A 27,999-nucleotide genomic window follows, 5' to 3' on the forward strand; every position below is an offset into this window, starting at 1 on the left:
GGCAAAATTGTGAGGATACAGTCGAGGGGGAGAAATAAAGAAATGTCCATGCGCTTCTGCCCTTTTCAATGCTTTATCCACTCAAATTACTCAATGCAATTTCACACTATAGGTTCTTAATCAAGAAAACGACAATCCTTAATGCTGGGCACTGCAATAGACATAATCAATTCTCAGTAAACAATTCTAGATTAATTCTAAGCACAGCAAACACACTTAATCATGACAGGCTCATGACAGACATTCCCTCTGCATGCTAAGCTCAAGTGTCAAATCAAAAGTCTTAGCCTTAGGCTCCAAGTCCAGCCGATGCACACTCACTCAGACCACGGTGATCAGGTCCCGGGGACCAAAGCAGGCTTCTCCTGGTTTGGAGTGGATGACCGCTTGAGGAGAGGGTCATATGGGGAAGTTATGGCTCTCACCAGAGTCCAGACGAGGTGGTAGAGTTTGAGGACTGTGAGGATCACTCAGAGGATCAGGAAAACGATGACAAGTGATGGCATGTCAATCCAGGTCCTCATCAGGCTCTCTAGCTCTAGTGCATCCTTGTTTTGGCTGGCTGAATCCCTATTCATTAGCTCCATTATTTATACTGAATTTGGGGGCTTTTGACCCCTCCTTCAATCTTTATCAGCTACCACTGGATTTCTCCATGATATCATTTACCCTGGGGTCAGAAACATCTGGTCTTCCATCCTGATCTTCTTGCCTTTCCCTCTTATCAGGCTAGGACAGCCTGCCAGAGGCTTCACTCTGTTTGAGGGGAAGTGACGTGTCTGAGGGCCATACTGGAGGGCTCTGTTAGGTGTGCCATCTGAGACCGCAGGTTTCAAATTGGAGTTCTTAAAATGGAGTTGCTTAGGCTCAGCCTAAGGCAATCCTTACAGGTATCCTCACTATGACCCAGTCTGGTGAATTGTAAAGTACAATCATGGGATGTATATTCAAGAAGAAGATTCTTGGGGGAAATTTCACAAAGACATACCTATGTGAAGTCACTAGTTTTGATACAGCTAACACTTTTGAGGGCTTATTATTTTTTGAGGTGCCACACTAAACTCTTATATGCATAATCTCATATATCTTCAAATACATTCCTTTAAGGTAAGAATTAATATTTATTCCTTTATAAAAATGAGTAAGATGATGGATGACACATTATGTTATGGTGAATTTGTATTTCCACTCCCCAGATTCTCTAAGACCCTCAGTATCAACTTTGATTTCATTTTAATCTTACTTACATATGTATCATTACTTTTACAACTTTAAAACTAAACATTTAAAAATTAAATATGACTGCAAATCAATTAAAAAATTTAAATAGTGGTTTAACTTGATAAATGATATGTTTGAGTGAAACAAAAATTCACTACTTGTCCTTTAATATAATCTAGTCTGAGAAAAAAAGTTATGTTCTCTTTCTGCTTCCCTGAAGGAGTTTCAATGGCCAGGTATCAGAAATAGGGGTGATAGTAGAGGCCCTGAGATAAGGGCAGAGTCATGAAAGATCAAGACATTTCTGAATACCCAGTTGGCCTGGTTTGGCTGGAATCACTACTCAGGTGAAGGAGACAGGTTGCACTAACATGGAGGCACTGGGAGGAGCATGAAGGGCAGAGTAAGAATCACTGTTTGGTAAATGCTGGGAAGTCTTCCCATGCCCTGGAATTCTCAGAGTTGTGTGCCTTAGTCAATAAAGAAATTAATTGTCTTCTTGGCTGGAGAGGCAGAAGGGTGGACAACCCAGGGTGCCCAGTGAATGTTCTGTGCCCACTCTAGAGAAAAGCTAACCAACAAATGTGACTCAGCACATTCTGCACCAGGTCATCCCAGCCAGGGTGCCCAGCCATCTCAGAATCACAAGTGGCCATTTCTAATCCCATCAAGGACCGCAGCTCACCAACTTGGATTGGTCTCTCTGCAGTTAGCCTACTATTGTCAAGGAGCAAAAACTATTAACTTCTAACACTTAATTTTTCTTTTCTGGCCCCCTGATAAGCTCATGGGTAAGTCTGATTTAATTGTTCCTCATTATGCTCTGAGCATTCGTCTTGGCTTTTCTTTTTATACGGGGAGCAAGACAATGTTATTCCCCTTTGGTTGTTTACTGTCTATCTTATTCTCTAAGGTAACTGTCTCAGGAGATTTCACAGAAAATAATAAGAGCCAAATTTCCCCCTGGAAAGTCTTTACAAAATAACGTCTCCAGAGTCAGAACACATGAGCTGACAGGTCAAAAAAATATTATTCAAAGCTGTGTCCAGAGAAAGGTCAGTCTTCAGAAAAATCAACGGTGACATCAGAACATCAGAAAAGTAATCTGCAACCTGTCCTGTGACTTTAAAATGTCACACCATCTTTTCCCTTGTGTGAACTTTAGATTTTGGTACATTTTGCTTGAGGCTATAGTTTATGGCTTGAATCCCACAAGTATATATAATAGTTTCTGTGAGGTTTTCTTGATCCCTACAATAAAATTTAGGCCCTTCTGTTAGTGTCTATCATACCACTCTATACTTTTCTTTCATACTCTTACCACATTTTACAATTACATATTTCTTGTGTAAATACTCATTTATCTTTTATAGATGGCTGGCATCAAGAAGAGGAAAATCATGACCTTGGTTTACTCCTTTATTCTCAGTACCTTGCATAAGGACAGAGATAATACATACTTGTAAACTGGCCATTGAATAAACAAGTGCCCATTATATACCAAGCTATAAGTCCAGATACAGAGATAAGCAAGGTACAGAATCCCCCAATTACTTGGTTAAGTGAAGAATTCTGGTAAAAGAATATATATGAATGCAGATTGCAGAATCACGAACAACCAATAAAAAAAATTTAAAAAAAATTTGTCTAAAAGAAAAAAAAAGAATATATATGAATGGTGCAAATACAGTATAAATGCAGTACAGCCATCTACTGTCAGGGTCCTGAAATGTTGTATCTTGGGGAAATTTCCTGGGTGCTGTGGAAGTGCAGAGCAGGAAGACATTGAGGCTGACATCTCGTTTATGTTTGGCAAGGACAGACCAGGAAAGACTAAGAGAGCAGATAAACACAGACCAAGAGTCTTGTGTCTCTGAGATGATGCCAAAGTTTCTCCTTGCTAAAAGGAAGTTTCAGGGGACATTTATTATAATTGTTCCCTGGTAGTTCTCTCAGTTTCATTCTATCCACTGCTCCTCCCCAAATCTACCTAAACTCTAAATTATCATGTGTGTACATTTTAGCTTCTGGGGGTTTAATCTTGAGAAGCACCTAGATACACAGGAGTGAGATTGTTGACCTGTGTTTTGAAGAAGGTAGTTAGGTGCATTTTATCCTTAGAGAACTTTGTAACACTACTAATGAGACAGAGAAGTAAGTACTCCTGAAGTTCCAAAGCTTCTTAGTGTACTGAAGTTATAAACCTCTGGAAATTTGACATATCCCAGAGAGGGAATATGCAACATTACCACTGTCATATATTGATGGGAAAATGATATGCACACTATGGAGATAAATTGGCAATATCTGTCAAAAAGAATTATAAATACCTTTGCTTTCTGTTTTAGCAAATTTTTGTCTTAGCAAACTCATTTCTAGGAATGTACAACAAAGACTGGCCAGAATACAAAAGCCATATTATGAGGTTTTCATGATTGCATTATTTGTAATAGCAAAAACCCAGAAACAAACTGAATTTCCATCAATAAAGGACAATTTGAGTAAATACATGATATACTTACAATCTGGCACCACAGAGATGGGAAAATGAATAACAGATATCTCTAGATACTATTAAGTCTGCTCTCCAGAACATACTGTTAACTGAACAAGCAATGTGACTTCAAATATACCTATAGATTCTGCACAATCTCTATCCAAATTTTAGCTGGCTTCCTTGCAGAAATTCACAAACTGATCTTAAGATTCATAGAAATTCAAGGGATCCAAAATTTAAGAAGTTCATGGGATAGTTAAACAATATTGAAAAGACATGCCAGAGTTGGAGGACTCACACTTGCCAATTTCAAAACTTACTATATACTCACAGTAATCAAGACAGTATTTATGTGATACTGACATAAAAATAGACCAGAAACAGAATTGAGAGTCTAAAACCTTCACAACTATAGTCAACTCACTTTTAACCAACTTATTAAAGTATCAAGGAAATTCAATGGGGGGGGATAGTATTTTCAACAAATGGTGGTGGGACATCTGGATAGTCAAGTGCAAACAAAGAAGAAGAAGAAAAAGAAAAAGAAATTGGGCCCCCTACCTCACAACATAAAAAATTAATGAAAAATAAATAATAGACATAAATGTAAGAGCTAAATGTATAAAACTTTTAGGAAAAAAATAGAAGTGGTTTTTTAAGACCATGCATTAGACCCTTTTTTCTTAGGTTATTAAGTATAAAATAAAAAGGGACAAGTGCTTTAAAAAGATGAACTGTACACCATCAAAATTAAAAACTTTTGTACTTCAAAACCATTATCAAGAAATGAAAAGACACCACAGAGAATGAGAGAAAATATTTGCAAATCATACATCTGAAAGAAATATTTGCATCTAGAATGTACAAAACTCTTCTATAACCCAATAATATAAAGAGAAGTAACCCAGCTTTAAAAATCAATGAAGAATCAGAACAGAGATTTATCAAAAAAGATAACTTCCCAATAGGCATGTGGAAAAGATATTCAACATTACTAAACATTAGAGAAATGCAAATCCAAGACCCAGTGAGATTCATGCTCTTTAGCATGACTACTATTTTAGAAATGGAAACTTACAAGTGTTGGAAAATATGTGGAGAAATTGGAATCCTTGTTCATTGCTGATGGGAATGAACAATGATGCATCCATTGCAGAAAACAGTTTGACAATTCCTCAAAAAATTAAACTTGGTGGTGTGTGCCTGTAATCCCAGCAGCTTGGGAGGCTGAGATAGGAGGATTGCAAGTTCAAAGCCAGCTTTAGCAAGAGTGAGGCACTGAGCAACTCATAAGACCCTGTCTCTAAATAAAATACAAATTAGGACTGGGGGTGTAGCTTAGTGGTCGGGTGCCCCTCAGTTCAATCCCTGGTACAAAAAAAAAGTTAAATATGGAGTTACCATACCAACAATTCTAGGCATATACCCAAAATACACCCAAAATAATTGAAAGCAAAGACTGGTACAGATTCTTACACACCAATGTTATTAGCAGCATTTCACAATAGTCAAAGGGAGGTAACAACCCAAATATCCATCGGCAGATTAATATATAAACAATATATAATATATACATACAATGGAATATTATTCAGCCTTTAAAAGGAATGAAATTCTCATGTATGCTATCACATGCATATACTTGGAAAACAGTCTGCTAAGTGAAATAAGCCGAACACAAAAGGACAAAATGCTTCACTTCCATGAGTTCATTTGTATTTTCATAAAGTCTCAATTGCTTTTGGAGGATTCCAGGAAACCAACAAATCATTTTGAAAAGTGGTAAGTAGAGGAAATATTTAAGCATTTATTTTACTATTCATTTATAAGCCTCAGAGTAACCACATAATTGAAGAAATCAAGATTCTCTTTATAAAAGTACTCCAGATAAAATATGAAGAATAATAGAAATTAAATTTCACCACTCTAAGGAAATTTTGGCATTAGGCAATAACGATTAATGTCTGATACTACCACAAAACAGACATCATTGTTTACCTCCTGATAAAAGTGCCCAATATCATCTGTAGTCTTGCCAAAAAATAAATCCAACTTGAATCTGATCTAGCCACAATTTTCATAGAGTATAGAGAGTTTTAGATCATGTAGCAAGTCATGACATGAATGCAATTTGCAAAAATACCAAGTGTTGGAAATACTACAGCAAAATGATTTGTTTTATTCAACAAAAATTAGCTAGGAGTAAAAGAAAAGTTGGTCTGGGAATCTATAGGAAAAAAAGATTTAAAAATCATCTTGTTTGAATTTATCTATAGGACACAAACATTTTATAAAAGCTTTTTTTTATGAAACATTTATACAATAATCAGAGAAATGTGAATATTAACTGTGAAAACCACTAGCCTAGATAATTTATACAATTTAGAAGCTCATTTGTCTTTTTCCTGATGAGGCAACAACATATATTGTATGTGAGTAGAAGGAATGTTTTTCTTATATTTATTTACCTTTTAAAATACAAATAAAAGAGAGTTATAATCCAATCATCTAGGTAACTAGATTTTTGCAGAAAAGTTTCATGCACATTGCAGCATATTTATGAAATATATCTATTTTTATTTTGTATTTGTGCATGTATTGTTTTTAAAAATATCTTTTTTTATGTGCACTGAGCATCTTCATATATTACCACATACTATAGTATAAATATTGTTTTCTTCCCTTTACCTTCATAATTTAATATCTTGGAAATATTTTAAGATCAGAATATAGATCTGCCTCTTTTAAGGAATTGCTGTATAATCTGTAGCATGAATTTATTTGCATGCTCCCCTACTGATGGGTGTATAATTTTTAAAAAATATTTATGTGATGTAATAAAAAGTGTCTTTACAAGTACATCCTGGCCTACTTTTCAAGTATATTTATAGTGAAAATTTCTTGCAATGAAATCACAGAGTTTGAAGTCTTTTTTTTTTTCTTCTCATTTTTGATGGTGCTGGTTGGTAGTCAAACCTAGGGCTTTACATTGTGCATGCTAGGTAAGTTTTCTTAATGTATGCAAGCAGGAACATCTCCATCAAGTGTAAGCCACTGAGCTACACTTCCAGGCTGTCGTGTGCTTCTATTTACTTACTTATTTATTTATTCATATATGTCAGCGGAATGCATTACAATTTTAATTACTTATATAGAGCACAGTTTTTCATATCTCTGGTGATATACATGATGTATTAACACCAATTCATGTCTTCATACATGTGCTTTGGATAATAATGATCATCACATTCCACCATCATTAATAACCCCCCCCCTTCCCCTCCAACCCTTCTGCCCTATCTAGAGTTCGCCTATTCCTCCCATGCTCCCTCTCCCTATCCCACTATGAATCAGCCTCCTTTTTCTTGGAAAATTTGGAATGGATCCACCATTTGACCCAGCTGTCCCTCTCCTCGGTCTATACCCAAAGGACTTAAAAACAGCATACTACAGGGACACAGCCACATCAATGTTTACAGCAGCACAATTCACAATAGCTAAACTGTGGAACCAACCTACATGCCCTTCAATAGATGAATGGATAAAAAAAGTGGCATTTATACACAATGGAATATTACTGAGCAATAAAAGAGAATAAAATCATGGCATTTGTAGGTAAATGGATGGAGTTAGAGAAGATAATGCCAAGTGGAGTTAGCCAGTCCCAAAAAAACAACTGCCAATATGTGCTTTTAAAGGAGATAGTTCCAAATTGTCCTGAAGGAAGTGTCAGCAAATGACCCTCTATCCAGGGCATACATGAGTGCCTGCCCATTTTCTACATTTTCCCAACAGAGACCCTCACCAAGCCTTGATGGAGATGTTCCTGCTTGCATACATTAATGGGTAGAAGTCATGAAAATACTTGATTAGAGTGTAAATTGTCTCCCTCCAAAGTAAAAGCGGAGATAATTTAGTTGTTGTTCTCATGTTGTCCAAGACATTAACCTTTCTTGTACCTCACATTGTCATACTGTGGTACTTCACTTAAAAAAATAATGAGTATAGTTTGTATAGACTGTTGAAATCTGACTTCTGCAAATAGGTTTTCTGTGTTATGGTGAATTTGATGAAATAATATTTTAAAATGAATTTCACATTAAATGTACCTTGGGAAATTATTACAGAACCACAAAAAAAGAGGTATAAAGAGCCAGCACTCTAAAGTTTTAAGATTTTAACTTTGTGCTTAACTAATAGGTCTGTGCACCCTAACTTCCTCCTTGCCTCGTCCTCAGAGATCACTCCTTGGGAGGGATGATGCTTCTCTTAAGATGTGAAAAGCCTGCTGTGAGCACTCTCTGATCAAAGTCTGAAAAATGCAGTTTCACTGTTCTATGGTTTTAGTAGCTAGGACAAAGTTGGTTCTTAAAAACAGACTGAAAATCAGAAATGTTCCATCATGAGAATGTGACTACTCAGAAGGCATATAAATTAAATTTTGAGAATTGAATTAAAGGACATTTAAGTAATCATCTAATTTGCTGGAGAGGTTTATTATGAGCTTTGGATGTTGTTTATCACTGAATTTCATTGACTATGGTATGCTCAGCCTGTGTGTTAAGTGCAGGGTTTTTGACACAGTACTGGCTCCACAATTTCCTAACATGTAATTCTTGAACAACAATTTAGCCTCACTATTACTATGATTCCTTTTTTTTATATATGTGATGTCTTATAAAAAATATAACTTCATTAAGGCATCTTTTACATATCATAAAATTAACCTATTCAAAGTATACAATGCAATGAGCTTTAGTAATTTTGTTGAGTGATGCAATCACAACCATAAATCAGCGATAGAGCTTTTTCAATTTCCCACTAAGATCTCTCATCCCATTCACAGTTAATTTCTACTGCTACCTTGAACCTTAGACAACCACTTATCTATTTTCAGTCTCCATAAATTTGCCTTTTCTGGTAATTTCATGTAAATGGAACTATAATTTTGTAGTCTTGTGTCTGGCTTTCTCACTTAGTATGATGTATATAGGGTTCGTCCATACTGTTATATGTATTTATGGAGTTCCTTCATGTCTAATGCTGAATAGTAGTACTCATTGCAAGGATATACCATATTTTGTCTTTACACTCATCAGCCAATGAAACATTTAGTTTCTCTCCAGTTTTTGGCAATTATTAAAAGGATGTAATGAACATTTGTGTACAATTTTAGAACAGATGTATGTTTTCATATTTTGGGAGTAGACACCTAGGGGTAGAATGGATGAACAATATGATAGTTTTATGTTTAACTTTTTGACAAACAGACTATTTTTCATAGTGACTGCAGCACTCACATTTTCCACCAGCAATGTATGAGGGTTCCCTGTTCTCTATGTACTAGCCAACACTTATTATTGTTTGTCATATTTAGTATAACCATTCAGGTGGGTGTAAAATTGTGGTTAGTTTGCATTTTACTTGTGACTAGTGTTTTTCAGAATCTTTTCATGCATAAATATTTTTTTAGGTAAAATGTGTTTCCCATGTTTTAGATGGGGTTGTTTGTAGTATTACTGAGTTGTAGTTCTTTGAAACTTCTGAATATAATCCTTTATTATTTATGTATTTTGCAAATATTTTCCCCACTCAGTTCCTTTCATTTTCATTTCTTTAATGAAATGCAAAAGTTTTTAATTTTGATCCAAATCTAATTTATTGATTTTCCAGTTAACTATGCTCTTGATATTACATCTGAGAAACTTTTACCTAATTCAAGGTCTCAGAATTTTGTCCTATTTTATTCTGAAAGCTTTGTTCATTTTGCAATTACACTAAGTCTGTGGTTCATTTTGTTAATTGTAATGTATGCTATAGAAATGCACGTTCACCTTTTTTAAAAAAATATTTTTTAGTTATACATGGACACAGTATCTTTATTTTGTTTATTTACTTTCATGTGGTGGAATCCAGTGCCTTCCACGTGGGAGGCAAGTGCTCTACCACAGAGCCAGAATCTGTCCCATTGATTATGTCTATCCTTTTGCTAACAACACACTATCTTGATAACATTTATTACATTTAGAAATTTGGAAGTGAAAATTCTTACTTTTTTCATTCTCAAAGTTTGATTTTTTTTTTATTTTTGGACTATGATAGATGTTTGTAATTTTCTTATAAATTTTAGGGTCTGCTCCTCAGTTTGTGCAAAAAGTTAGATTTAGATATTACATTGAATCTACAGCTCAATTTTGGCAGAATTGATATATTTGCAATATTGAGACTTCCAATTTATGAACATAAAGTGTTTTTCTGTTTACTTATATCTTCTTTAAATTTCCTAAGCAACACTCTGTAGTTCTCAGTGTATAATCCTTCTACATTTTTTTATTAAATTCATTTTAAAGTATTTCTTCTTTTTTGATACTGTTGCAAATGTAATTATACCCTTAATTTCATTTTCATATTATTTGTTGCTTCGATAGAAATATATAATTGATGTTTGTATATTGATCTTGTATCCTGTAACTCTATTATACCTGTTTATTTGTTCTAATAGTTCTTTTGTGATTCCCTTATGATGTTTTATGTGAAGAATTCTGTTGTCTGTAATCAAAGGCAGTTTTACTTCTTCTTTTCCAACATGGATGCCCTTTATCTTTCTTTCACTAACCCCTCTAGTACTAATAGAAAGTGAGGGCAGATGTTCTTGCCTTGTTCTCAACATTGGAAGGAAGACATTTGGTCTTCTTTCATTAAGTATGAAGTTCTCTGCAGGGTTCATTGTAGTTGTCCTTTATAGGGTGAGGAAATTACCACCTATTTCAAATTTGTTAAGAGTGTTTTCCTTTGTCAAATGTTTTTCTGTGTTTATTGAGATGGTTGTATGTTTTGTCCTTTATTAGAAAGTATATAACATTACTAGGTTTTCTAATATGAATCCTCCTTGGTCATGGTATGTAATCTTTTTTATATGTTGATAGAATTAGCTTGCTAATATTTTTTAAAGGATTCTTATTGTTAACATAAGCGGGGTAAATACTACTTCCCTTGTAGGTTTTTTGGAAGTAATTAAACGTAATAATGCACATGAAGTACCTAGCATGGTATCTGATGCATAGTAAGAGCTAAATTAGTGGGAATCATGTTAATTGTGCCTTTGACAAAAATATCTTCATTTAATTACCTCATATAAAGTAATAGGGACAACTTTATAAAATAAATTGATTGGGTTAATACCATAGTCCTGTCATATTCGAAGGTGTCATAAGAAAGGTAATTGTAATAGTAGCTAACATTTAATCATTACTTCCTATCTTACAGACACTATTTAAAGCCCTTTATAAATTGTAACTGACTTCATTTCCCAACAACCCTATGAAGTGTGTGCCATCATATATGAAGACACTAAGGGCTTATGGAATTTGCTTCAGTAATAAAGAGGTTAGGGACTGAGCTGGGATTTGTACACAGGCAATCATGCTCCAGGGCCAAGTTCTTTAACACTGTGCTATGTGCCACACCATGTGCTAGTCACTCTACAAACATTATATCTACATTTTGTACATGGTGCATAAAATTATTCCCAATGTACAGATATCCTCTCTTGACTTTCAGTTTCCTTTAAGATATTTGCTCCAAATTCACATGTGTGATATGAGATCTGTGTTTAGCCTTTCTATTTTCCTTAGGTATATTTTTAATTGGTTATATCCTTGATGAATCAATTAAGTCATATTTCACAAAACTTCAGAGCTTTTAGAGTTAATCATGCATTTTCTTTTGCTTTGCTAGATGGGAATATCAGAAGTGACTTTTGATCGGGTACAATTTGAGTAGGGATTTGGGGGAACAGTTACAATATGAAGTAGATCCTTCTAATGTCATGGTTTTCAAGCTTTTTGATTGCAGTCCATAGCAAAAGAGTGTACGCTTTTATCACAATTCATTAGATATTCTCACAGAAACACCCTGTATTCACAAAAACAAAATTTCATAAATAATATTTACTCTTATGTTAGTAGCATTATCATGTTATTCAGTCTGTTTTCTGTCTTTTAAAAAATATGCTTGTCACAATGAACCAAACTTGAAAAATCCAGCATTGGAGAATATTGTAGATACCTTCCAATTCTCAGAGTAAGATTTATCTCGAGCTGGTTTCCATAAGACAGCTTGAAGCACATGAGTGACTCTTTGGACTTACTTGAGAACCATTTGATATCTAAAAGTAGAACCTAAAGAACTCAGCCTCACCCAAATCTTGCTTCTCTTCTTCCTTTCTTTGGTTCATTGGTCAGTTTATTATCCTCCCCCCCCATTTTGTAGAGTCTACATGTCAGGTAGTCTGCAGGGTCTGAGCTGTCAGTGTCAGGAAAAGCAGACGTGTACCCTAATCACCTAGGAAGAGGAGTTGGTCTGAAGGCATACGGGAAAATATTTCCAAATTATGATCAGTTCTGTGAACAAGATGTATGTAGTTGGTAATAACAGACATATTCAACTTAATATGAGTGTTAGAGAAGACTTATGAGTTTTGAAAGATGAGTGGATAATACCAGGCCATGGACAGCATTGTGAGGGCAGGCTTAGGTCACAGCACATCTTGAGCTTCCAAGGCTGAAGGTGGCATGGACTGCCAGTTGAAATGAAAGGAAAGTCTTCAGTTTAAAGCTGTAAAGATAAATAGGACCAGATAGAATACGTCCCTGTCATCTTTGGAAAAATTGGAGAGTTTTTGGATGATGGGTAGTATGATAAAACTCACAATTAAGAAGTGTGGCTGCAGTGTGGAGAATGGATTAGAGAGGCCCAAGATAATATATATGTATATATAGAGAAAGGAGAGGCTGGGGTCGGGAGTGAGCAAGCAGAATCTTTATGCTTTTGCAGTGGTCTGGATCAGACATAGTAAAAAAAGAGTATGAAGTAGGCTGGTGGTCTTTTGTTCATTTTCTCTTTTTTTACTAATATACTTTGCAATAAATTTCAGGTGCAATGGGACCAGAGTTGTTAATTTTGGAGCTGTCAACTAAGAAATAGATAAACCATGATATAGCATACTAAAAAACCAAAAAAAGTTACATAAACATGACAACTAAGTCTAGGTGATAAATTATTGAGGTAAAAAGAAGCTCTTACTCTTTTATCTAAAATCAGATTATGACATGATTCTGAATATTCTAGGTATCACCAAATTTTGTCACCGCACATATTTTTTGTTGGGTGCAGTTTTGGAAAATAAAATATTTATCTTCTTCTTCTGAGAGCTAAGTATCTGAGATGGAGGGATTCAGGTCTGGTGTGATTAAAAAAAAATGGAGATTTTTAGCAGCCAAACTTGCTTCCATGGCTAAATAAGTTTATATTTATACTGGCCCCAAGGGAAGCATGTTGCCTCTTGCCTTGGCCTCTTCTTTCTTTGATTAATATTCTCCTACATATTGGGACACTGTTATTAACTTGTCACAAGTAGCTCCTCTATCAGTTTATTCTTCAAATTAAAAAAAAATTGCTTAAGCAAAGTCTCAGTAAAAATGTTTGCTCATTCAGGTTGAATTTAATACTCCCACTATTCCCCTGTAGAGTTTAGTGGAATGAAAGGAGAGAAATCCTCTGATCTGTCACCAGGTTGCTGACCCATATCTGGGGACATGAGACAATTAATAGCAGGAGGGAGAAGGGAGCAAATCAGACTTGCTCTGTGAGCTAACTCAGTCTGGATTGGTTGTTTCACTGACAGCTACTTATGCTGGGGCTAGCTCTCTCTTTTTCCTCCTTTTGGTAACCAGCCCTGACCTACTGCACCATTCTACCTCATCTGCCACCCACCCCAACGACTGCTCACATCTCATGAGCAAGCGTGCTTCCTGGTGCCATAGCTGAAAGAAGCCTAATGTCCTGGATGTGATTATGTATTTGTCAGCCCAATGTTACTTACTGGAAGACCTGTAGAACACAATGAGCATAATTCATATTGGTGCAGTTGAAAGGATTGCAAACCAAGTTGCCTAGACCCAGCAACTTTCCCATTAGTAAAGATGCCTAGCCAGTAATTACATGGAAATGAAAGATACATTTTTCTAAAAGATGATCCCAAGCATGCATATTTCAAAGTTTTACAAAGTACTTTCTGTGTTTCTAAGTTCCCCCAAAGCATAATTTCTGACATCTGTGTGAATCAGTTTTCAGAGGTAAACAAAATTTTGTTTTGTTTTGAACAAGGAAGCATAGGGACTATTAGTCTTCAATAGAATGTGCCCTTCTTATGTTAATGCTCCATTGAATTCCTTGCCGATTTTTTGTTGTTGCTGCTGTTTGTTAGTAATCCCCTCCTTCTTCAGCACAATGAGAATCATAAAGTAGAAAAATGTACTAAGTACGGATGTCCCATCAATGATATTCTAGCTATTTCCTAAGCAAAGAATTCATCACTGGGAATTGATGTGCATCCCTGTGTACTGCTTGCAGGCACTTAATTCTTTAATTCAAATAAAACTTTAAAATATGATGTAAGTGACATTATGCAAAAACAAAAATGTCAAAACAGTGCTGATAGAGAGAATTTCATTGTGACTAGAAATCATGTCTGTGCTTTGAGCAAAACAGAGCAAATCATCACATAGGAATGGGTTTTTACAGGAGGCTCCTTGCACAAAGCAGAGTGTGTTCTCCTCTCTGCGTGTCTCATTTCCTCTTGTAGGCCCTCTGCCTCACGCTTCTTCAGGTGGGAAGCTCATGTTTGGACATAACATCCTGCTTAAAATCCTGCAGTGACTCCCCAGAACCTACAGACTCATTTATGTGCTCCTGTCACAGGGCTATCTTCTCTGCCAGACTCATGCTTCTTGATCAATACCTGTTGTTTGAACAAATTCAAATGGTTTTCTTTTCTCCACCCACTGAGGTTCCCTCCCCCATGTATGCTTGAATACATGCTATTTTCCTGTTTCAAAATTCACTTTTGCACCTGGAAAACCCTCTGGCTCTACCACTTGTTTGGTTTCCGACCTTATGCGAGGCACTTAAACTTTACTGCACCTTGATCACCTTGTATGAGAGTGAGAGCATGACTGTGATGTGGGGTCCAGCTAAGGAAATGCTTGCTGAGTGCTTCAGAGCCAGCTCCATCACAGACACTCAGCAAAACATCAGGAGATGTTACCTGGATTTTTCTTTCTTTTTTTTTTTTTTTTGTCAGTTTTATTAATCACTATCTCTCAAAATTTAGCTCAGGTTTTATCTTTGGTGAGAAACTTGCCTTAAATCCCCATCCCAAAGACTAACTTATTTTCTTGTACTGTTCACCATACTTTTATTGCTCCTTTTTTTACAACAATCTTTTTCTTATTATTAATATGGACATGGTTTGTTATCATATTGGTGGGCAGCAAAGTTGTTATTATGGGAAAATGGGTACAAGAATGGCTTAAGGAGGCCTTGTAACTCATATTATGTGGACCTCCTGTGACAGTATGGTTAGGATATGAAAAATATGTAGATTAAGGGGGCTCTCCTTATTTCCTGGGTTTTATAGTGATGTAAACCAGTTAATGAGTGCTTACTATATGCTGAGCCTGATAATAATATTATACTTACCCTATTTGTTCTTCACTATGATCAAATATGGTGGACATTCTTATTTTCATTTTCTCAGGAAGAAACTGGAACCCAAGGTCATGGAGCTTGTGATAGACCATTTACTCCCAAAGTCTGAGCTCTCAGCTCAAGAACATTCTGCTCTGATCTCTAAGGTCTCCTTTGCCTCTGGAACTCCTCAGTGTGTAAAGATATTTGATGCTTCCTTTTCTAATGCCATTTCAGGTATTCTTTCCAAGATGAAGAGGACATGTTCATGGTGGTGGACCTCTTACTTGGTGGGGACCTGCGTTATCACCTGCAGCAGAATGTTCGCTTCCAGGAAGACACAGTGAAGCTCTTCATCTGTGAGCTGGCCATGGCCCTGGACTACCTGCAGAGTCAGCGCATTATTCACAGGTCAGTCAAATCCCAGGAGACAGCCTGGAACTAAATGCACAGCAGAGAATCTATAACCTGATACATTTCAACAAATCCTACAGTGTTCATTTAATTCATACAACAGTCCACTGATGATGGTTAATTGTCCCCATTTTGCAGAATTAAAAAAAAAAGCTGAGCATATAGAGCTTAATTTGTTTAAGAACACAGTAAATTACAAGATGAGAATCAAGGATTACTGGTACTTTGTTATAACTAAGCCTAATGGAGAGGAGAAAAGGTGACATGTAGGAAGTTGAATACCTAATGAATTAATTTAAATAGAAGTGGAGGAAAGAAATAGGATGGGAAGAGAGAAAATTCTTTGGGGACAAAATTTGTCATGCCCCCTGTATTATGCCCTGTAAATTAAGTCCCTCTCTAACATGTGTACTGCATAAAGAAGCAGCCAGAACAATGTTTCCTGCACTTGGGGCCTTTGTGATAAGAAGACACATGAGCAACACAAGAAGACATAAACCCACAGGGGTGATAGAGAGAAATGGATAAGCTTCACCTTTGTAAAGAAATTAGTAGTTTTAATGATGATTTCATATGTAGTATCCCACTTGATCTCTAAAATAATCTGTGATAAATGATCGGAGAAGAAATAGATAGACCAGTATTAACTGTGAGAAAACCATGATTTGTAGAGTAATTATCACCCACGCATATTTATAAGCAATGTGAACCTAATCATCAAATCAGCCCCAGATTTACTGAGACTTAGTATGTGCCAGGCACCACTAGGTACTTTACTACATCATCTTATTAAATCCTTAAGCCTCAGAAAGGACTCCAAATTTCATTGTAGTTTTCCCATTTTACAAAGAAACTGTGGCTCATAGATTTGCCAGATTAACAAATGGTACAAGATGAGAATCAAGGATTTAAACCTAAATCTCTGACTCTGAATTCAGAGCTCTGTTATACCAATTTGCATTAATTACACATATGAAATACATGCTTTGAGTAAAAGATCAGCACATGTAACCACCACTGTCTTCTCTCATTTTGTAAAAAATATCTCTGAGTTTTTAGGCACAATTATATGTTATTTAACAGAAATTTAGCTGGATAAAATATTTGACCACCATCACTTGATATTTATCTATAATTTACCTGGCTTAGTACAGAGTCTTCATGTGAAGATGTAGCACCACATCACACTTTGCATGCAGGCACCGTGAACAAATACATTTTTTTTTTTTACCTTGACTCTAGACATTTAAGTAGTTGTTTAATTTTCCATCTTTGGAAGAGGCTATTTGTATTGGAAATGTGCTCAGGCAACAGTTAAATGGAAAGCAGACCAGTTAATCAGGCAGGATCTCGGAAATGAATTTGCACACCTGGTGTTTTGTCAATAACCGGAAATCTTGTTTGTAAGCTTTCTCTTTCTCCTGTCCGGGCCCTCTAGTCCTTCATAGATCTTTCTGAAGTCTGTGGAGTCCCTTCCAGAACCTCCACACTCATTTATCCTCCCAAAGGTGCCAGTCACAATTGAGCTGCTGACATCAAAGACATCAGAAAGGAGACAGTGACCGTGAGAAGCCTGCAAGGCCTAGGGCTGCCTTCTGGCTTGCTCCTTGCTCTGATTTGAATTCATGCCTTCTTTCTTTAGACTTCATTTTCTCTGATATCACAAGTTAAGATGCTCTGAACATTTTATCTTGTATTTAAAAGGATATTTCAAGAAGATTTCAGGAGGGAAAAAGAAAACCAGAACACTTGATACAGTTTTCAATCTCAGGAGTTTACCAATATCAAATACTGTTTTCTCTCTGCAATAGCCTCAGAGAAAATAAAATATTTGGGAATCAACCTAACAAAAGAGATGAAAGACCTCTACAATGAAAACTAGAGAACACTAAAGAAAGAAATTGAAAAAGACCTTAGAAGATGGAAAGATCTCCCATTTTCTTGGTTAGGCAGAATTAATATTGTCAAATGGCCATACGACCAAAACCACTATACAGATTCAATGCAATTCCTATTAAGGTTCTGAAGATGTTCTTCGTAGAAACAGAAAAAAGCACTCATGAAATTTATTTGGAAAAATAAGAGGCCCAGAACAGCCAGAGCAATCCTCACAAGAAAAGTAAAGCAGGAAGCATCACAATACCAGACCTTAAGATATGCTACAGTGCTATGGTAACAAACACAGTATGGAACTGGCCCCCAAACAGACATGTAGATGTGGTACAGAATAGAAGACACAGAGAAAAACTCACATAAATACTAGACAAAGGCATCATAAACATACATTGGAGAAAATATAGTCTCTTCAATGAGTATTGTTGAAAAAACTGGAAATCCATATGTAATAAAAAGAAGCTAGACCCCATCTCTCATCCTGCATAGAACTCAAAGTGGATCAAGGACCTAGGCATTAGACCAGAGACCCTGCACCTACTAGAAGAAAAAGTAGGCCCAACTCTCCATCATGTCAGCCTAGGAACTGAATTCCGCTCCCTCACTCTTTATTGCTTACATCATCTTTTTGCCATGTAAGTCAGAAACCAAGGTTAACTTCCTGTTCCTTGCCCTTTACATACTCATAGGTCTTACTTAGTGTCTGTCTTCAAAGGGCCTTTTTGTACTAAAATGTCTCCTTTCTAGAGCGAATAAAAAAAGAAAACACAGTGACATTTTGAATGCTGTGTTAAAATAATGAGACATTCTTCTAGGGTCACAAATGATTCAGGAGTATTTCTATTGCCATACTCTACCTCCTGTGAGTGATATTTTATAACCTATCATAGAATCTTGTACCTCTCCTGAGGAGATCTGACCTTTTTGGTGTATAATTACTTAATTCATTTGTCTCCTGTAATAAATTGTAAACTCTATGATTTAAGCATGTGTGTGTAGCTTTCTATTATAATACCAGGTTGTGTCAATTGAACACTGGCTGAATCACATGCATGATTGACTAATAGTCTAGGCTTATGAATAATAAAGACAACCTTAAAATACAGTACATTAAGGACAAAGATTTCAGACCTATCATGGTCTTTACATTAGGTAATCATATAACTTACTTTTTAATCTAGGGTAGTTCTGAAAGCTAAAGAGGGTGCTATTATTAATGCTAGGAAGACAATCAAAACTCCTTAATGTTCTGGGCTATTCAGGATGTATATCATCATTATCCAGGCTTTTCATGACACCAGTCCACATAGACATTTAAATTCTGATACTAGAAATCAATTTGATGACATGTCAGTTTGAAATGGTGTCAGATAGCTTGGAAAAAAAAAAAAGCATGTACTTAGTACTCTTTATCTAATAGATATGGTGGCATTCTCAGGCCAGAGCTCATAGAGCAGAGTTAAAAGCAGAAAGAGCAGTATAGAGGAGATACAGGCTTCTGAGTACTAAAGTCTCCTAACAAAATATTTCTTTATTATCACAACAAATATTTATTTATCTAAGGATGTTTTATGATATACAATAAAAATTTTTCAAGGGAAATATTAAAACCTTCAAAAAATAGCAAAGTTAATACTGTTTGATTGAGATAACAAAACAATGTATCTTTCAGTTACTTAGAAGACTAGATTGTAAAACACGCCCTGAGTTTCATAACAGATGAGTATATGGAAAAAAAAAGAATAAATTCCCCAGGTGAGGAGAGACCGTCTACATACCACTGAAGATCTAAAATGTGGGACTTCAAGCCGGGCGTGGTGGCCCATGCCTGTAATCTCAGCATTTTAGTAGCCTGAGGCAGAAGGATCGCAAGTTCAAAGCCAGGCTTAGCAACTTAGCAAGGGCCTAAGCAACCAGTGAGACCCTGTCTCTAAATAAAATACAAAAAAACAAAGGGATGGGGTCTTGGTTCAATGGTGAAGCACCCCTGGGTTCAATCCCTAATGATGATGGTGGTGATGATGATGATAATAATAATAATAATAATAATAATAAAATGTTGAAATTCTGAAGGTCAGAGGGCAAACTATTTGGCCTCTGGACACGGCAGAAGATTTCAGAATTATCTACAAGCAGTAAGTGAATGTGGTAAGGGGCAGGAACAGCAATACACTGCACTTTATTAAGGGCTTCCTGGATATCAGCTACCCACTAAGCACTTGTCAGTAATTTCCTTCATTCTTCCCACAACTGCAGGAGGTTGATGATGTTGTCAATGAAACTCTGGTTTTGAGAAATTAAGTATCTCACCCAAGGTGGCTTGGCTAGTAGGTAGAGTGAGGGTCATTGAGGAGACAGAGCTCTTAACCACTCTGTACCCTACTGATGTTGAGGGCTTAAGAAGTCTTTTACCCAAATGTCCAGCTTATTTTTCTAAAATACCATAGGTCCTGTTTTTGACATAAATTCCAATTGTGACAAAAATAAGGATTTGTTTAATTTTGTTTGCAGATTTTTTAATCTACAGATTTGACTTTAGTGTTTTTAAAATATGTAGAATGTTCAGGTAATTTTCATCAACTTCAGAATCTTTTCTATAGTTACTGAAGGTAGAACTTGCATAATAAACATTAATTTTGAATTGTACAAGTAGAAAATTTCCTTGTTAGTCAAGGAGTCAAACATTTTTTTTTATATGTGTGTGTGTGAGCATAGTTTGAAAATAAGCCTGACTTTCTTAAGTGTTTCCGGTTTCTAGTTGAATATCCCCCTTTGTGTACATTAAATCAGTGAGTGAAGGCTTTAAAATGTGGACAAAGTTATTATTTGCTTTTATTAAAAAATAAGAAAAACAAAATTAATTCCTCTGAGGATAGTACTATTTGATTTGATTGCCACAGCATCTCTGATGACTAATCTGATGGAAACTAATTATTATGGTTCAAAAACAAATTTGTATTCATTCCCTTGTCAGATGTTAAGGACTCGATTATGATTTTAAGATAATGAGATGAATTGTGTAGGATCATTATTAGTAAGTCATCTTGGATCAAAATACCATACGAGTAGAGTAGATGGTTGACTGTTTTTCTAAGAATTACCCCACTCTAATGAAGTTATAACTCACCATTTTCTAAATCTCTATAGGAATGAGATAAAAATCCAACTAGGCAATTCATGTAAATAATTGCAGTACAACAGAGACAATTGCAAAAATTTTATCTCCCATTGATGGCAAAAATGTTAAAGAGGAACAAAAGAAAATTTTTCATTGTCAAGAAAAACACAGGATCCTGATTGTACTTATCACCTTTGTCTTCTGTGCTATAACCAAGGAACCAGTGATTGATACTCAGATCCATCAAGGAGCCTCTGTAAGATACAGACAGAAATTAATCCCCACACATTGCCTCTCAGACTAAAGTACTACTTGTGAGAGATTTCTATCATTCTGCTAGAACTTAATACTTTTGACAGTGAAGGAAAATAAAGAAACAATGCTTCTATCTTAAGTATTTGTGCAAAAACTATTTATTGAGCAGCTATGTGCCAGATATGTTGTCAGTGCTGAGGTTCCACTGATGAGCAAGACAGAGAATGTCTCTGAGTTGATAGCACCATAGCTTGATAAGTAATCAAACAGTTCAACTGAATATGAGAAAGGTTTTAAAATTTTGTACATGTGCTATAAAGAATATGAGTGGTCATGCGTCCATCCTGAGTTGTATGTACCCACACACACATTACTCACAGTTGCTTCTTCACAAAGTCATGGTTGTACTTCTAATTGTTGCCTCTGAACCACAGTATTCTTTATAAAATATTTTCCTAAAGTTTGCCTTTGCTTCTGACCCACTGCATGGTAGGGATTATATTTCATTCATGTTTTAAAAGCCAGAATTTAGCATAGTATCTGAACCAGATGGTTGCTGGATAATTCAGTGACAGAAGAAATGAACGAATGTACTGGTGACCCATGGGTGAGTGTAGAAGGCAAAAGTTGCTGTGGATGATGTTTTCTGCAGCAAATTCTTGATTTATTTCACATATTTCTCTGTCCATGCTGCCTTTTCTCCATGCTCTATTTGTTTTGGATCTTGAATGACAAATTACCACAAATCTTACTGATTTAACCCACAGTTTTTAGCTGCCAATTTCATTGGTTTAGGAGGCCTGGCACAGTTTAGCTAGATTAGAGAATCCAACTACCATGTTCCTTCCAGGTGTTCGCCAGAACTGAGTTCTCTTCTAAAGACTGGTCTAGGCAAGTTCAGGCAGGATATTGACAGAATTAATTTCCTATGTCTGTAGAACTCATAGCAGCTTATCTGATTAAATTCAACAAGGAAACAATGACTCTAGTCTTTAGCTGACTAGCACAATAGAATGTATATCCTTAAATAATGGCATTAATATTATATAACGTAACTCAATTACTAAAGTGACCCTGCATTACATTTGTCATACAGTGTTGGTTAGAAGCAAGCCACAGAACCAGCCCATACTAAGGGGTCATGACTTATGCAGGGCATTAACAACAAGAGATAGAGATCATGGAGTCACCATAAAGTATGTTTGCCACATATCCTCTTTGACCTGTGATGGAGAAGTGAGGAGGTTTGATGTTCTCAGTGCTGAGGTTCCACTGATGAGCAAGACAGAGAATGTCTCTGAGTTGAGATCATGGAGTAGAGATCATGGAGTCACCATAAAGTATGTTTGCACCCATTTTCTCTTTGACTTGTGATGGAGAAGTGAGGAGTTTTTGATGAAGGGATCAGAAATGATTCTTTCATGCCTAAGCCTCTAGGATGGTTTTCTTTAAGCTGTCTGAGGACAGTCTTCAAAGTGTGATCTCATGGCTTCTCTCCTCTCTATCCCATAGCCACTCTCCTGTGAGGAGGCTGTAGACTGGAATGAATTATCTAAGGAGCATGTGACCGTGAGGTGTGACAAACAGCCATTAGCACATTTACTAATCAAGGATCATTTGCAATTCAGCCGTGAACTAAAATAATGTTTGTTTTCCAAATAAGTATTTGTCAACCAACTTCTTCAGTTTATTACAGGCAGAGATCTGGGCTGGGATTTCACCTTTGCCTCTGACCCATGGACACTGTAGTATCTCAGTAGTCATATTGTATTTTCTCCAGATGATAATTTGTAGAAAGAAATAAGGTCTTTCTGAAGCAAATCATTTTAGTCAGTGATCATTGAGTGACAGATGGGCTGCTAATGAATGAAATTGCCAACACGTAACACCCCAGCTCTCTGAAGCCTTTGGAAATGAGTCATCTGGTGAGATGTTTTTCTAAATCCTGAAGGCATTACTCCTTTCAGCTCATCAATATTTTTTAGCCATTTAATTTTTATCACAACATGCACATGTCATTGCATCAATGACTTAACAAGAGCTATCATTGGTTGGAAATATACCAAGAAGTAGGCACTATGCTAATAGAGATATTGCACATGCTGCCTAGTTTGAAAGTCGACAATATTATGATGAGGTTAAATATATGGGGTCAAATTCAAATGTGAAGTCCTCTTCTAAATACTGACTTCCTTAGTTCCACCCTCATGAATATAAAATAACCTCAAGAAGGGATGAGCTGTTTACCTAATTGCAGCAAACTATATTTTTAGTCGAAATGTGTTGTATTAAATTGTGCCCACTTTAAAAAAGGACACATTGAAGTCCTAATCCCCAGTTCCTTAAAGTGTGACTCTTTGGAAAATAAGGTCGTTACAAAAATAATCAAGTTAAACTAAGATCATTAGAGTGGACCCTGGTTCAGCATGAGTGATGTTCTTCTATATATGTTCTTCATATACACATGGGCAAGATGCTGTGAAGAGGCCAAGGAAGATGGAGGAGTAGAGTGACATACTTATGAGCCAAAGAACACCGAAGATTTCCAGAAGAAAACAGTGGAAACTGGAAGCAGCGAGGGAGGACCCTCTCTTCATCTTTCAGAGGGAGCATGACCCAGTAGACACCTTGCTTTAGGTCTAGCAGTGCTGAGAACTGTGAGACAATAAAATCCTGGATATTTTTGAGTTAGGCAGTATGTGCTTCTTTGTTACAGCAGCCAGGGCAAACTAATACAATATTTTAAAATAATTTTCTTGGCTTCTAGGATTTCAAACTTTGCTTCTCTAGCAGGTGCTACTGAGGCCATCTTCTGTTTCCACTTCCAACTTACTCCTTCTGATATATTATCAGATGGGAGACACAATAACAAAATTTGTTAGAATTGTTTGTAAAATTGAAGTTACCTAAGAGAATATTCAGTAAATGAAGCCGAGCTTTCATGGACAGTAACCTATTTCAGGTTGCCCTGGGACTCTTTGCTTGTTCTTGTATTTTAGATTTAGTAAGGTATTTAAAATATATCAGATATTGTGGCTTTTTAAAATACCGTTTCTTTGGTTCATGGTGTTTTGTTTTGTTTTTATATATTGTATAGAAGGATAAATCTTTTTCAAGTAACTAATGTGATATGCTCATTATGAGAAAATTAGAAGTTTGAAATGATGACAGATTATGTGGTCACTGGTGGCAAGTGTGTCTGCCTGATGTTTTCTTTCTTCCTTTCAGCATATTGATAATACTTGAGGCCTTTTACAGTGAAATATCAGATTTGGGTTTCAGGCTACAACCTTCCTTCTGTGGAATAGTTAAGAAACTGCCCTTTCCTTTTGTTGCATTAAGTCTTCTCTTCAGTGTGTCGCAAGCCTTTGCAAATGCTCCCTTTTTTGTACTCCTGTAGCAGAAGGGCCACTTGAGCCTCAGAAACAAAACGCAGTGCACTAATGAGGGCATTAAGTTGATGTGTTCTATTCAGCACCTGCTCCCAGCCTGCGGAATAATGAATGAGCATGGATTACACACTGTGAAAACAGGAGAATCTGCCTTCTTTGTGTTAGGCAGTTTCAAAAGGGCCTTGAAACTGTGCTTGTCACACAAGGCCACCCACTTGGGAAAACCCACCATGAAAAAGGCAAAGAACTAACTGCTTCTTTACAGGTTAACATTGAACTAGACTACGCTGGATTTCAATAATATCCATAAGGTTAAAAATATAATTAGTAGGCAACCTGTGACTTGTTCCAAATGAAGTTTTACTTTGCACAGCATGCATCTTAATATAAATCATGTTTCATTCTTTCAGGTTTACTGATTTAACACAAGGTATTGACCACATAGGTGTGAGCCAGGTTCGTGGCTCTGAATAGAGGTTTGAAAAACAAAAGCATGACTTTGTCCTCTTGGACCTAACAGTTTAGTTGAAGAGAGAAGACAATGAACAAGGAAACAAATACTAAGAAATATGTTAATTATGTGTTGTGTTTTATGCTTAATGGGAAAAAAAATCAAGGATCTAAGAGAGCATAGGTTTGGAAGTGGAGGTACTCCAGCATTATGTTTGAAGGGGTCCTAGTTAAGAAACCGGCATCTGAGCCAAACATGGAAGCATCTAGTATGGAAGTTTATCATGTCCTGGGCAGAACAGAGGGTAAAGTTGGACACCTGGGAGAAACCACAAGACCTCAGTCAGATTATGTCACTCATTCAAGCTAATACTGAGCACAATCTTGCTTCCTGTTTGTGCTTTATTGGAATGCAGAGCTTGCAGGGAAGGGTATGCAATTGAATTTGCTCTCAGGTTGGAGAGGAATACTGCATTCACAGTGGATGATAAGTGAATAAGGATGAGAACGGTAGAAAATGGCATCTATTAGCTGTTCTGGACCCTGGGGCAAGGGTGAACTATGAGATGACTAGTGTACCTTGCTTGCCTTGCTTAAGAGATGGCGTGTTTGTACCTTGCTTACCTTGCTTAAGAGATGGCGTGTTTTTCATGGGAAAGGCTGGATAGCAAATGTTTTAGATTTCAAAGGCCCTGTGGTCTCTGCCATAAACCCATCAACATGGCAAAGAGTGAAAGCAGCTGGAGACAATAGGTCAATAAATGAGTATGACTGTGCTCCAAGAGAACTAAAATAAGATTGTTAGAAAATAATATTGAATAAAGTATGTAAAGGGGCCTAGCCTGTTTTCTCATGCTTAGTAAATGAAACCTATCATCATTATTATGTCATAACCATTCGGTGAGAGTTGAAATATCTATTCACCATTTTAAATCTTCAGTTTATCCTTGGTATCTCACTATCTAGCTCTTCCTATATTGGACACTTGTCTAATTATTTGTTCAATAGTTTTAAAATTTTATTTGTTTGTTCTAATTTGTTATACATGAGAGCAGAATGTGCTTTACTTCATAGTACACAAATGGAGCACCATTTTTTATTTCTCTGGTTGTACACAAAGTACAGTCACACCATTCATGTCTTCATACATGTACGTAGGGCAATGATGTCCATCTTATTCCACCATGCTTCCTCCTCCCATGTTCCCTCCCCTTTGGCCTATCTAAAGTTCCTCCATTTCTCCCATTCCCTCCAACCCCCATCGTGGATCAGAATCCACATATCAACATATGCCTTTGGTTTTGAGGATTGGTTTACTTAGCATAATATTCTCCAACTCCATCTATTTACCTGCAAGTGCCATGATTTTATTCTCTTTTAATGCTGAGAAATATTCCACTGTGTATATATACCACAGTTTCTTTATCTGTGCATCTATTGAAGGGCATCCAGGTTGGTTCCACAATTTAGCTATTATGAATTGTGCTGCTATAAACACTGATGTGGCTGCATCACTGCAGTATGTGATTTTTAAGTCTTTTGGGTATAATCCGAGAAGTGGGATATAGCTGGGTCAAATGGTGGTTCCAGGCCCAGTTTTCCAAGGCATCTCCATACTGCTTTCTACATTGGCTGCACCAATTTGCAGTCCCACTAGCAATGTCTGAGTGTACCTTTTCCCCCACATCCTTGCCAACACTTATTGTTGTTTGATTTCATAATAGCTGCCATTCTGACTGGAGTGAGATGATATCTTAGAGTAGTTTTGATTTGCATTTCTCTAATTGCTAGAGATGTTGAAGATTTTTTCATATATTTGTTGATTGTTTATTATCATCTGAGAAGTGTCTGTTCAGTTCCTGAGCACACTTATTGATTGGGTTATTTGTTTGTTTGTTTTGGTGTCAAGTTTTTTGAGTTCTTTCTATATCCTAGAGATTAGTGCTCTATTTTATGTGTGTGTGTGGTAAAAATTTGCTCCCATTCTATAGGCTCTTTCTTCATCTCACTGATTGTTTCTTTTGCTGAGAAGAACCTTTTCAGTTTGAATCCATCCCATTTGTTGATTCCTGATTTTATTTCTTGCACTACAAGATTCTTGTTAAGGAAGTCAGGGCATAATCCGACATGATGAAGATTTAGGCCTACTTTTTCTTCTATCAGGCACAGGGTCTCTGGTCTAATTCCTAGGTCCTTGATCCACTTGGAGTTGAGTTTTGTGCATGGTGAGAGATAAGGGCTTAATTTCATTTGCTGCATATGGATTTCCAGTTTTCCAGCATCATTTGTTGAAGAGTCTATCTTTTCTCCAATATATGTTTTTGGTACCTTTGCCTAGTATGAGATAACTGTATTTAGGTGGGTTTGTCTCTGTGTCTTCTATTCTGTACTATTAGTCTACCTGTCTGTTTTAGGGCTAATACCATGCCATTTTTGTTACTATTGCTCTTTAGTATAGTTAAATGTCTGGTATAGTGATGCCACATGCTTCACTCTTCCTGCTAAGGATTGCTTTGATTATTCTGGGTCTCTTATTTTTCCAGATGAATTTCATGATTGCTTTTTCTGTTTCTATGAGTAATGTCATTGGGTTTTGATTGGAATTGCATTAAATCTGTATAGTACTTTTGGAAGTATGGTCAATAGTTCTAATGGTAGTATTAATTCTTCCTATCCAAGAACAAGGGAGCTCTTTCCATCTTCTAAGGTCTTAAGCATTCTTTAGCATTCTCTAATTTTCATTGTAGAGGTCTTTCACCTCCTTCGTTAAGTTGATTCTCAAGTATTTAATTTTTTTTGAGGCTGTTGTAAATTGGGTAGTTTTCCTAGTTTCTCTTTCAGAGATTTGTCACTGATGTACAGAAATGCCTTTGATTTATGAGTGTTGATTTTATATCTTACTGCTTTGCTGAATTCATTTATTAGTTCTGGAAGTTTTCCGGTGTAGTTTTTTGGATCCTCTAGGTATAGAATCATGTCATCAGCAAATAGTGATAGTTAGAGTTCTTTTCCTACCCACATCCCTTTAATTTCTTTCATCTGTCTAATTGCTCTGGCTAAAGTGTCAAGAACTATGTAAAACAGAAGTAGTGAAAGAGGGAATTCCTGTCTTGTTCCAGTTTTTAGAGGGAATGCTTTCAATTTTTCTCCATTTAGAATGATGTTGTCCTGGGGCTTAGCATAGATAGCTTTTACAATGTTGAGATATGTTCCTATTATCACTAGTTTTT

At 36.3% G+C, this 27,999-nt stretch overlaps 1 protein-coding gene across 1 annotated transcript in view; it reads left to right on the forward strand.

The window, feature by feature from the left end:
• Positions 1-27,999, forward strand: part of Stk32a (serine/threonine kinase 32A) — a 122,553-nt gene that overhangs the window by 44,061 nt on the left and 50,493 nt on the right. The window contains exon 5 of the mRNA XM_005324200.4: positions 15,485-15,658. Within this exon, the coding sequence (XP_005324257.1) occupies positions 15,485-15,658 (174 nt within the window). The remainder of the gene's footprint in view (positions 1-15,484; positions 15,659-27,999) is intronic.

Source organism: Ictidomys tridecemlineatus, chromosome 1 (genome assembly GCF_052094955.1).
Source record: "Ictidomys tridecemlineatus isolate mIctTri1 chromosome 1, mIctTri1.hap1, whole genome shotgun sequence".
NCBI classification, from domain to species: domain Eukaryota; kingdom Metazoa; phylum Chordata; class Mammalia; order Rodentia; family Sciuridae; genus Ictidomys; species Ictidomys tridecemlineatus.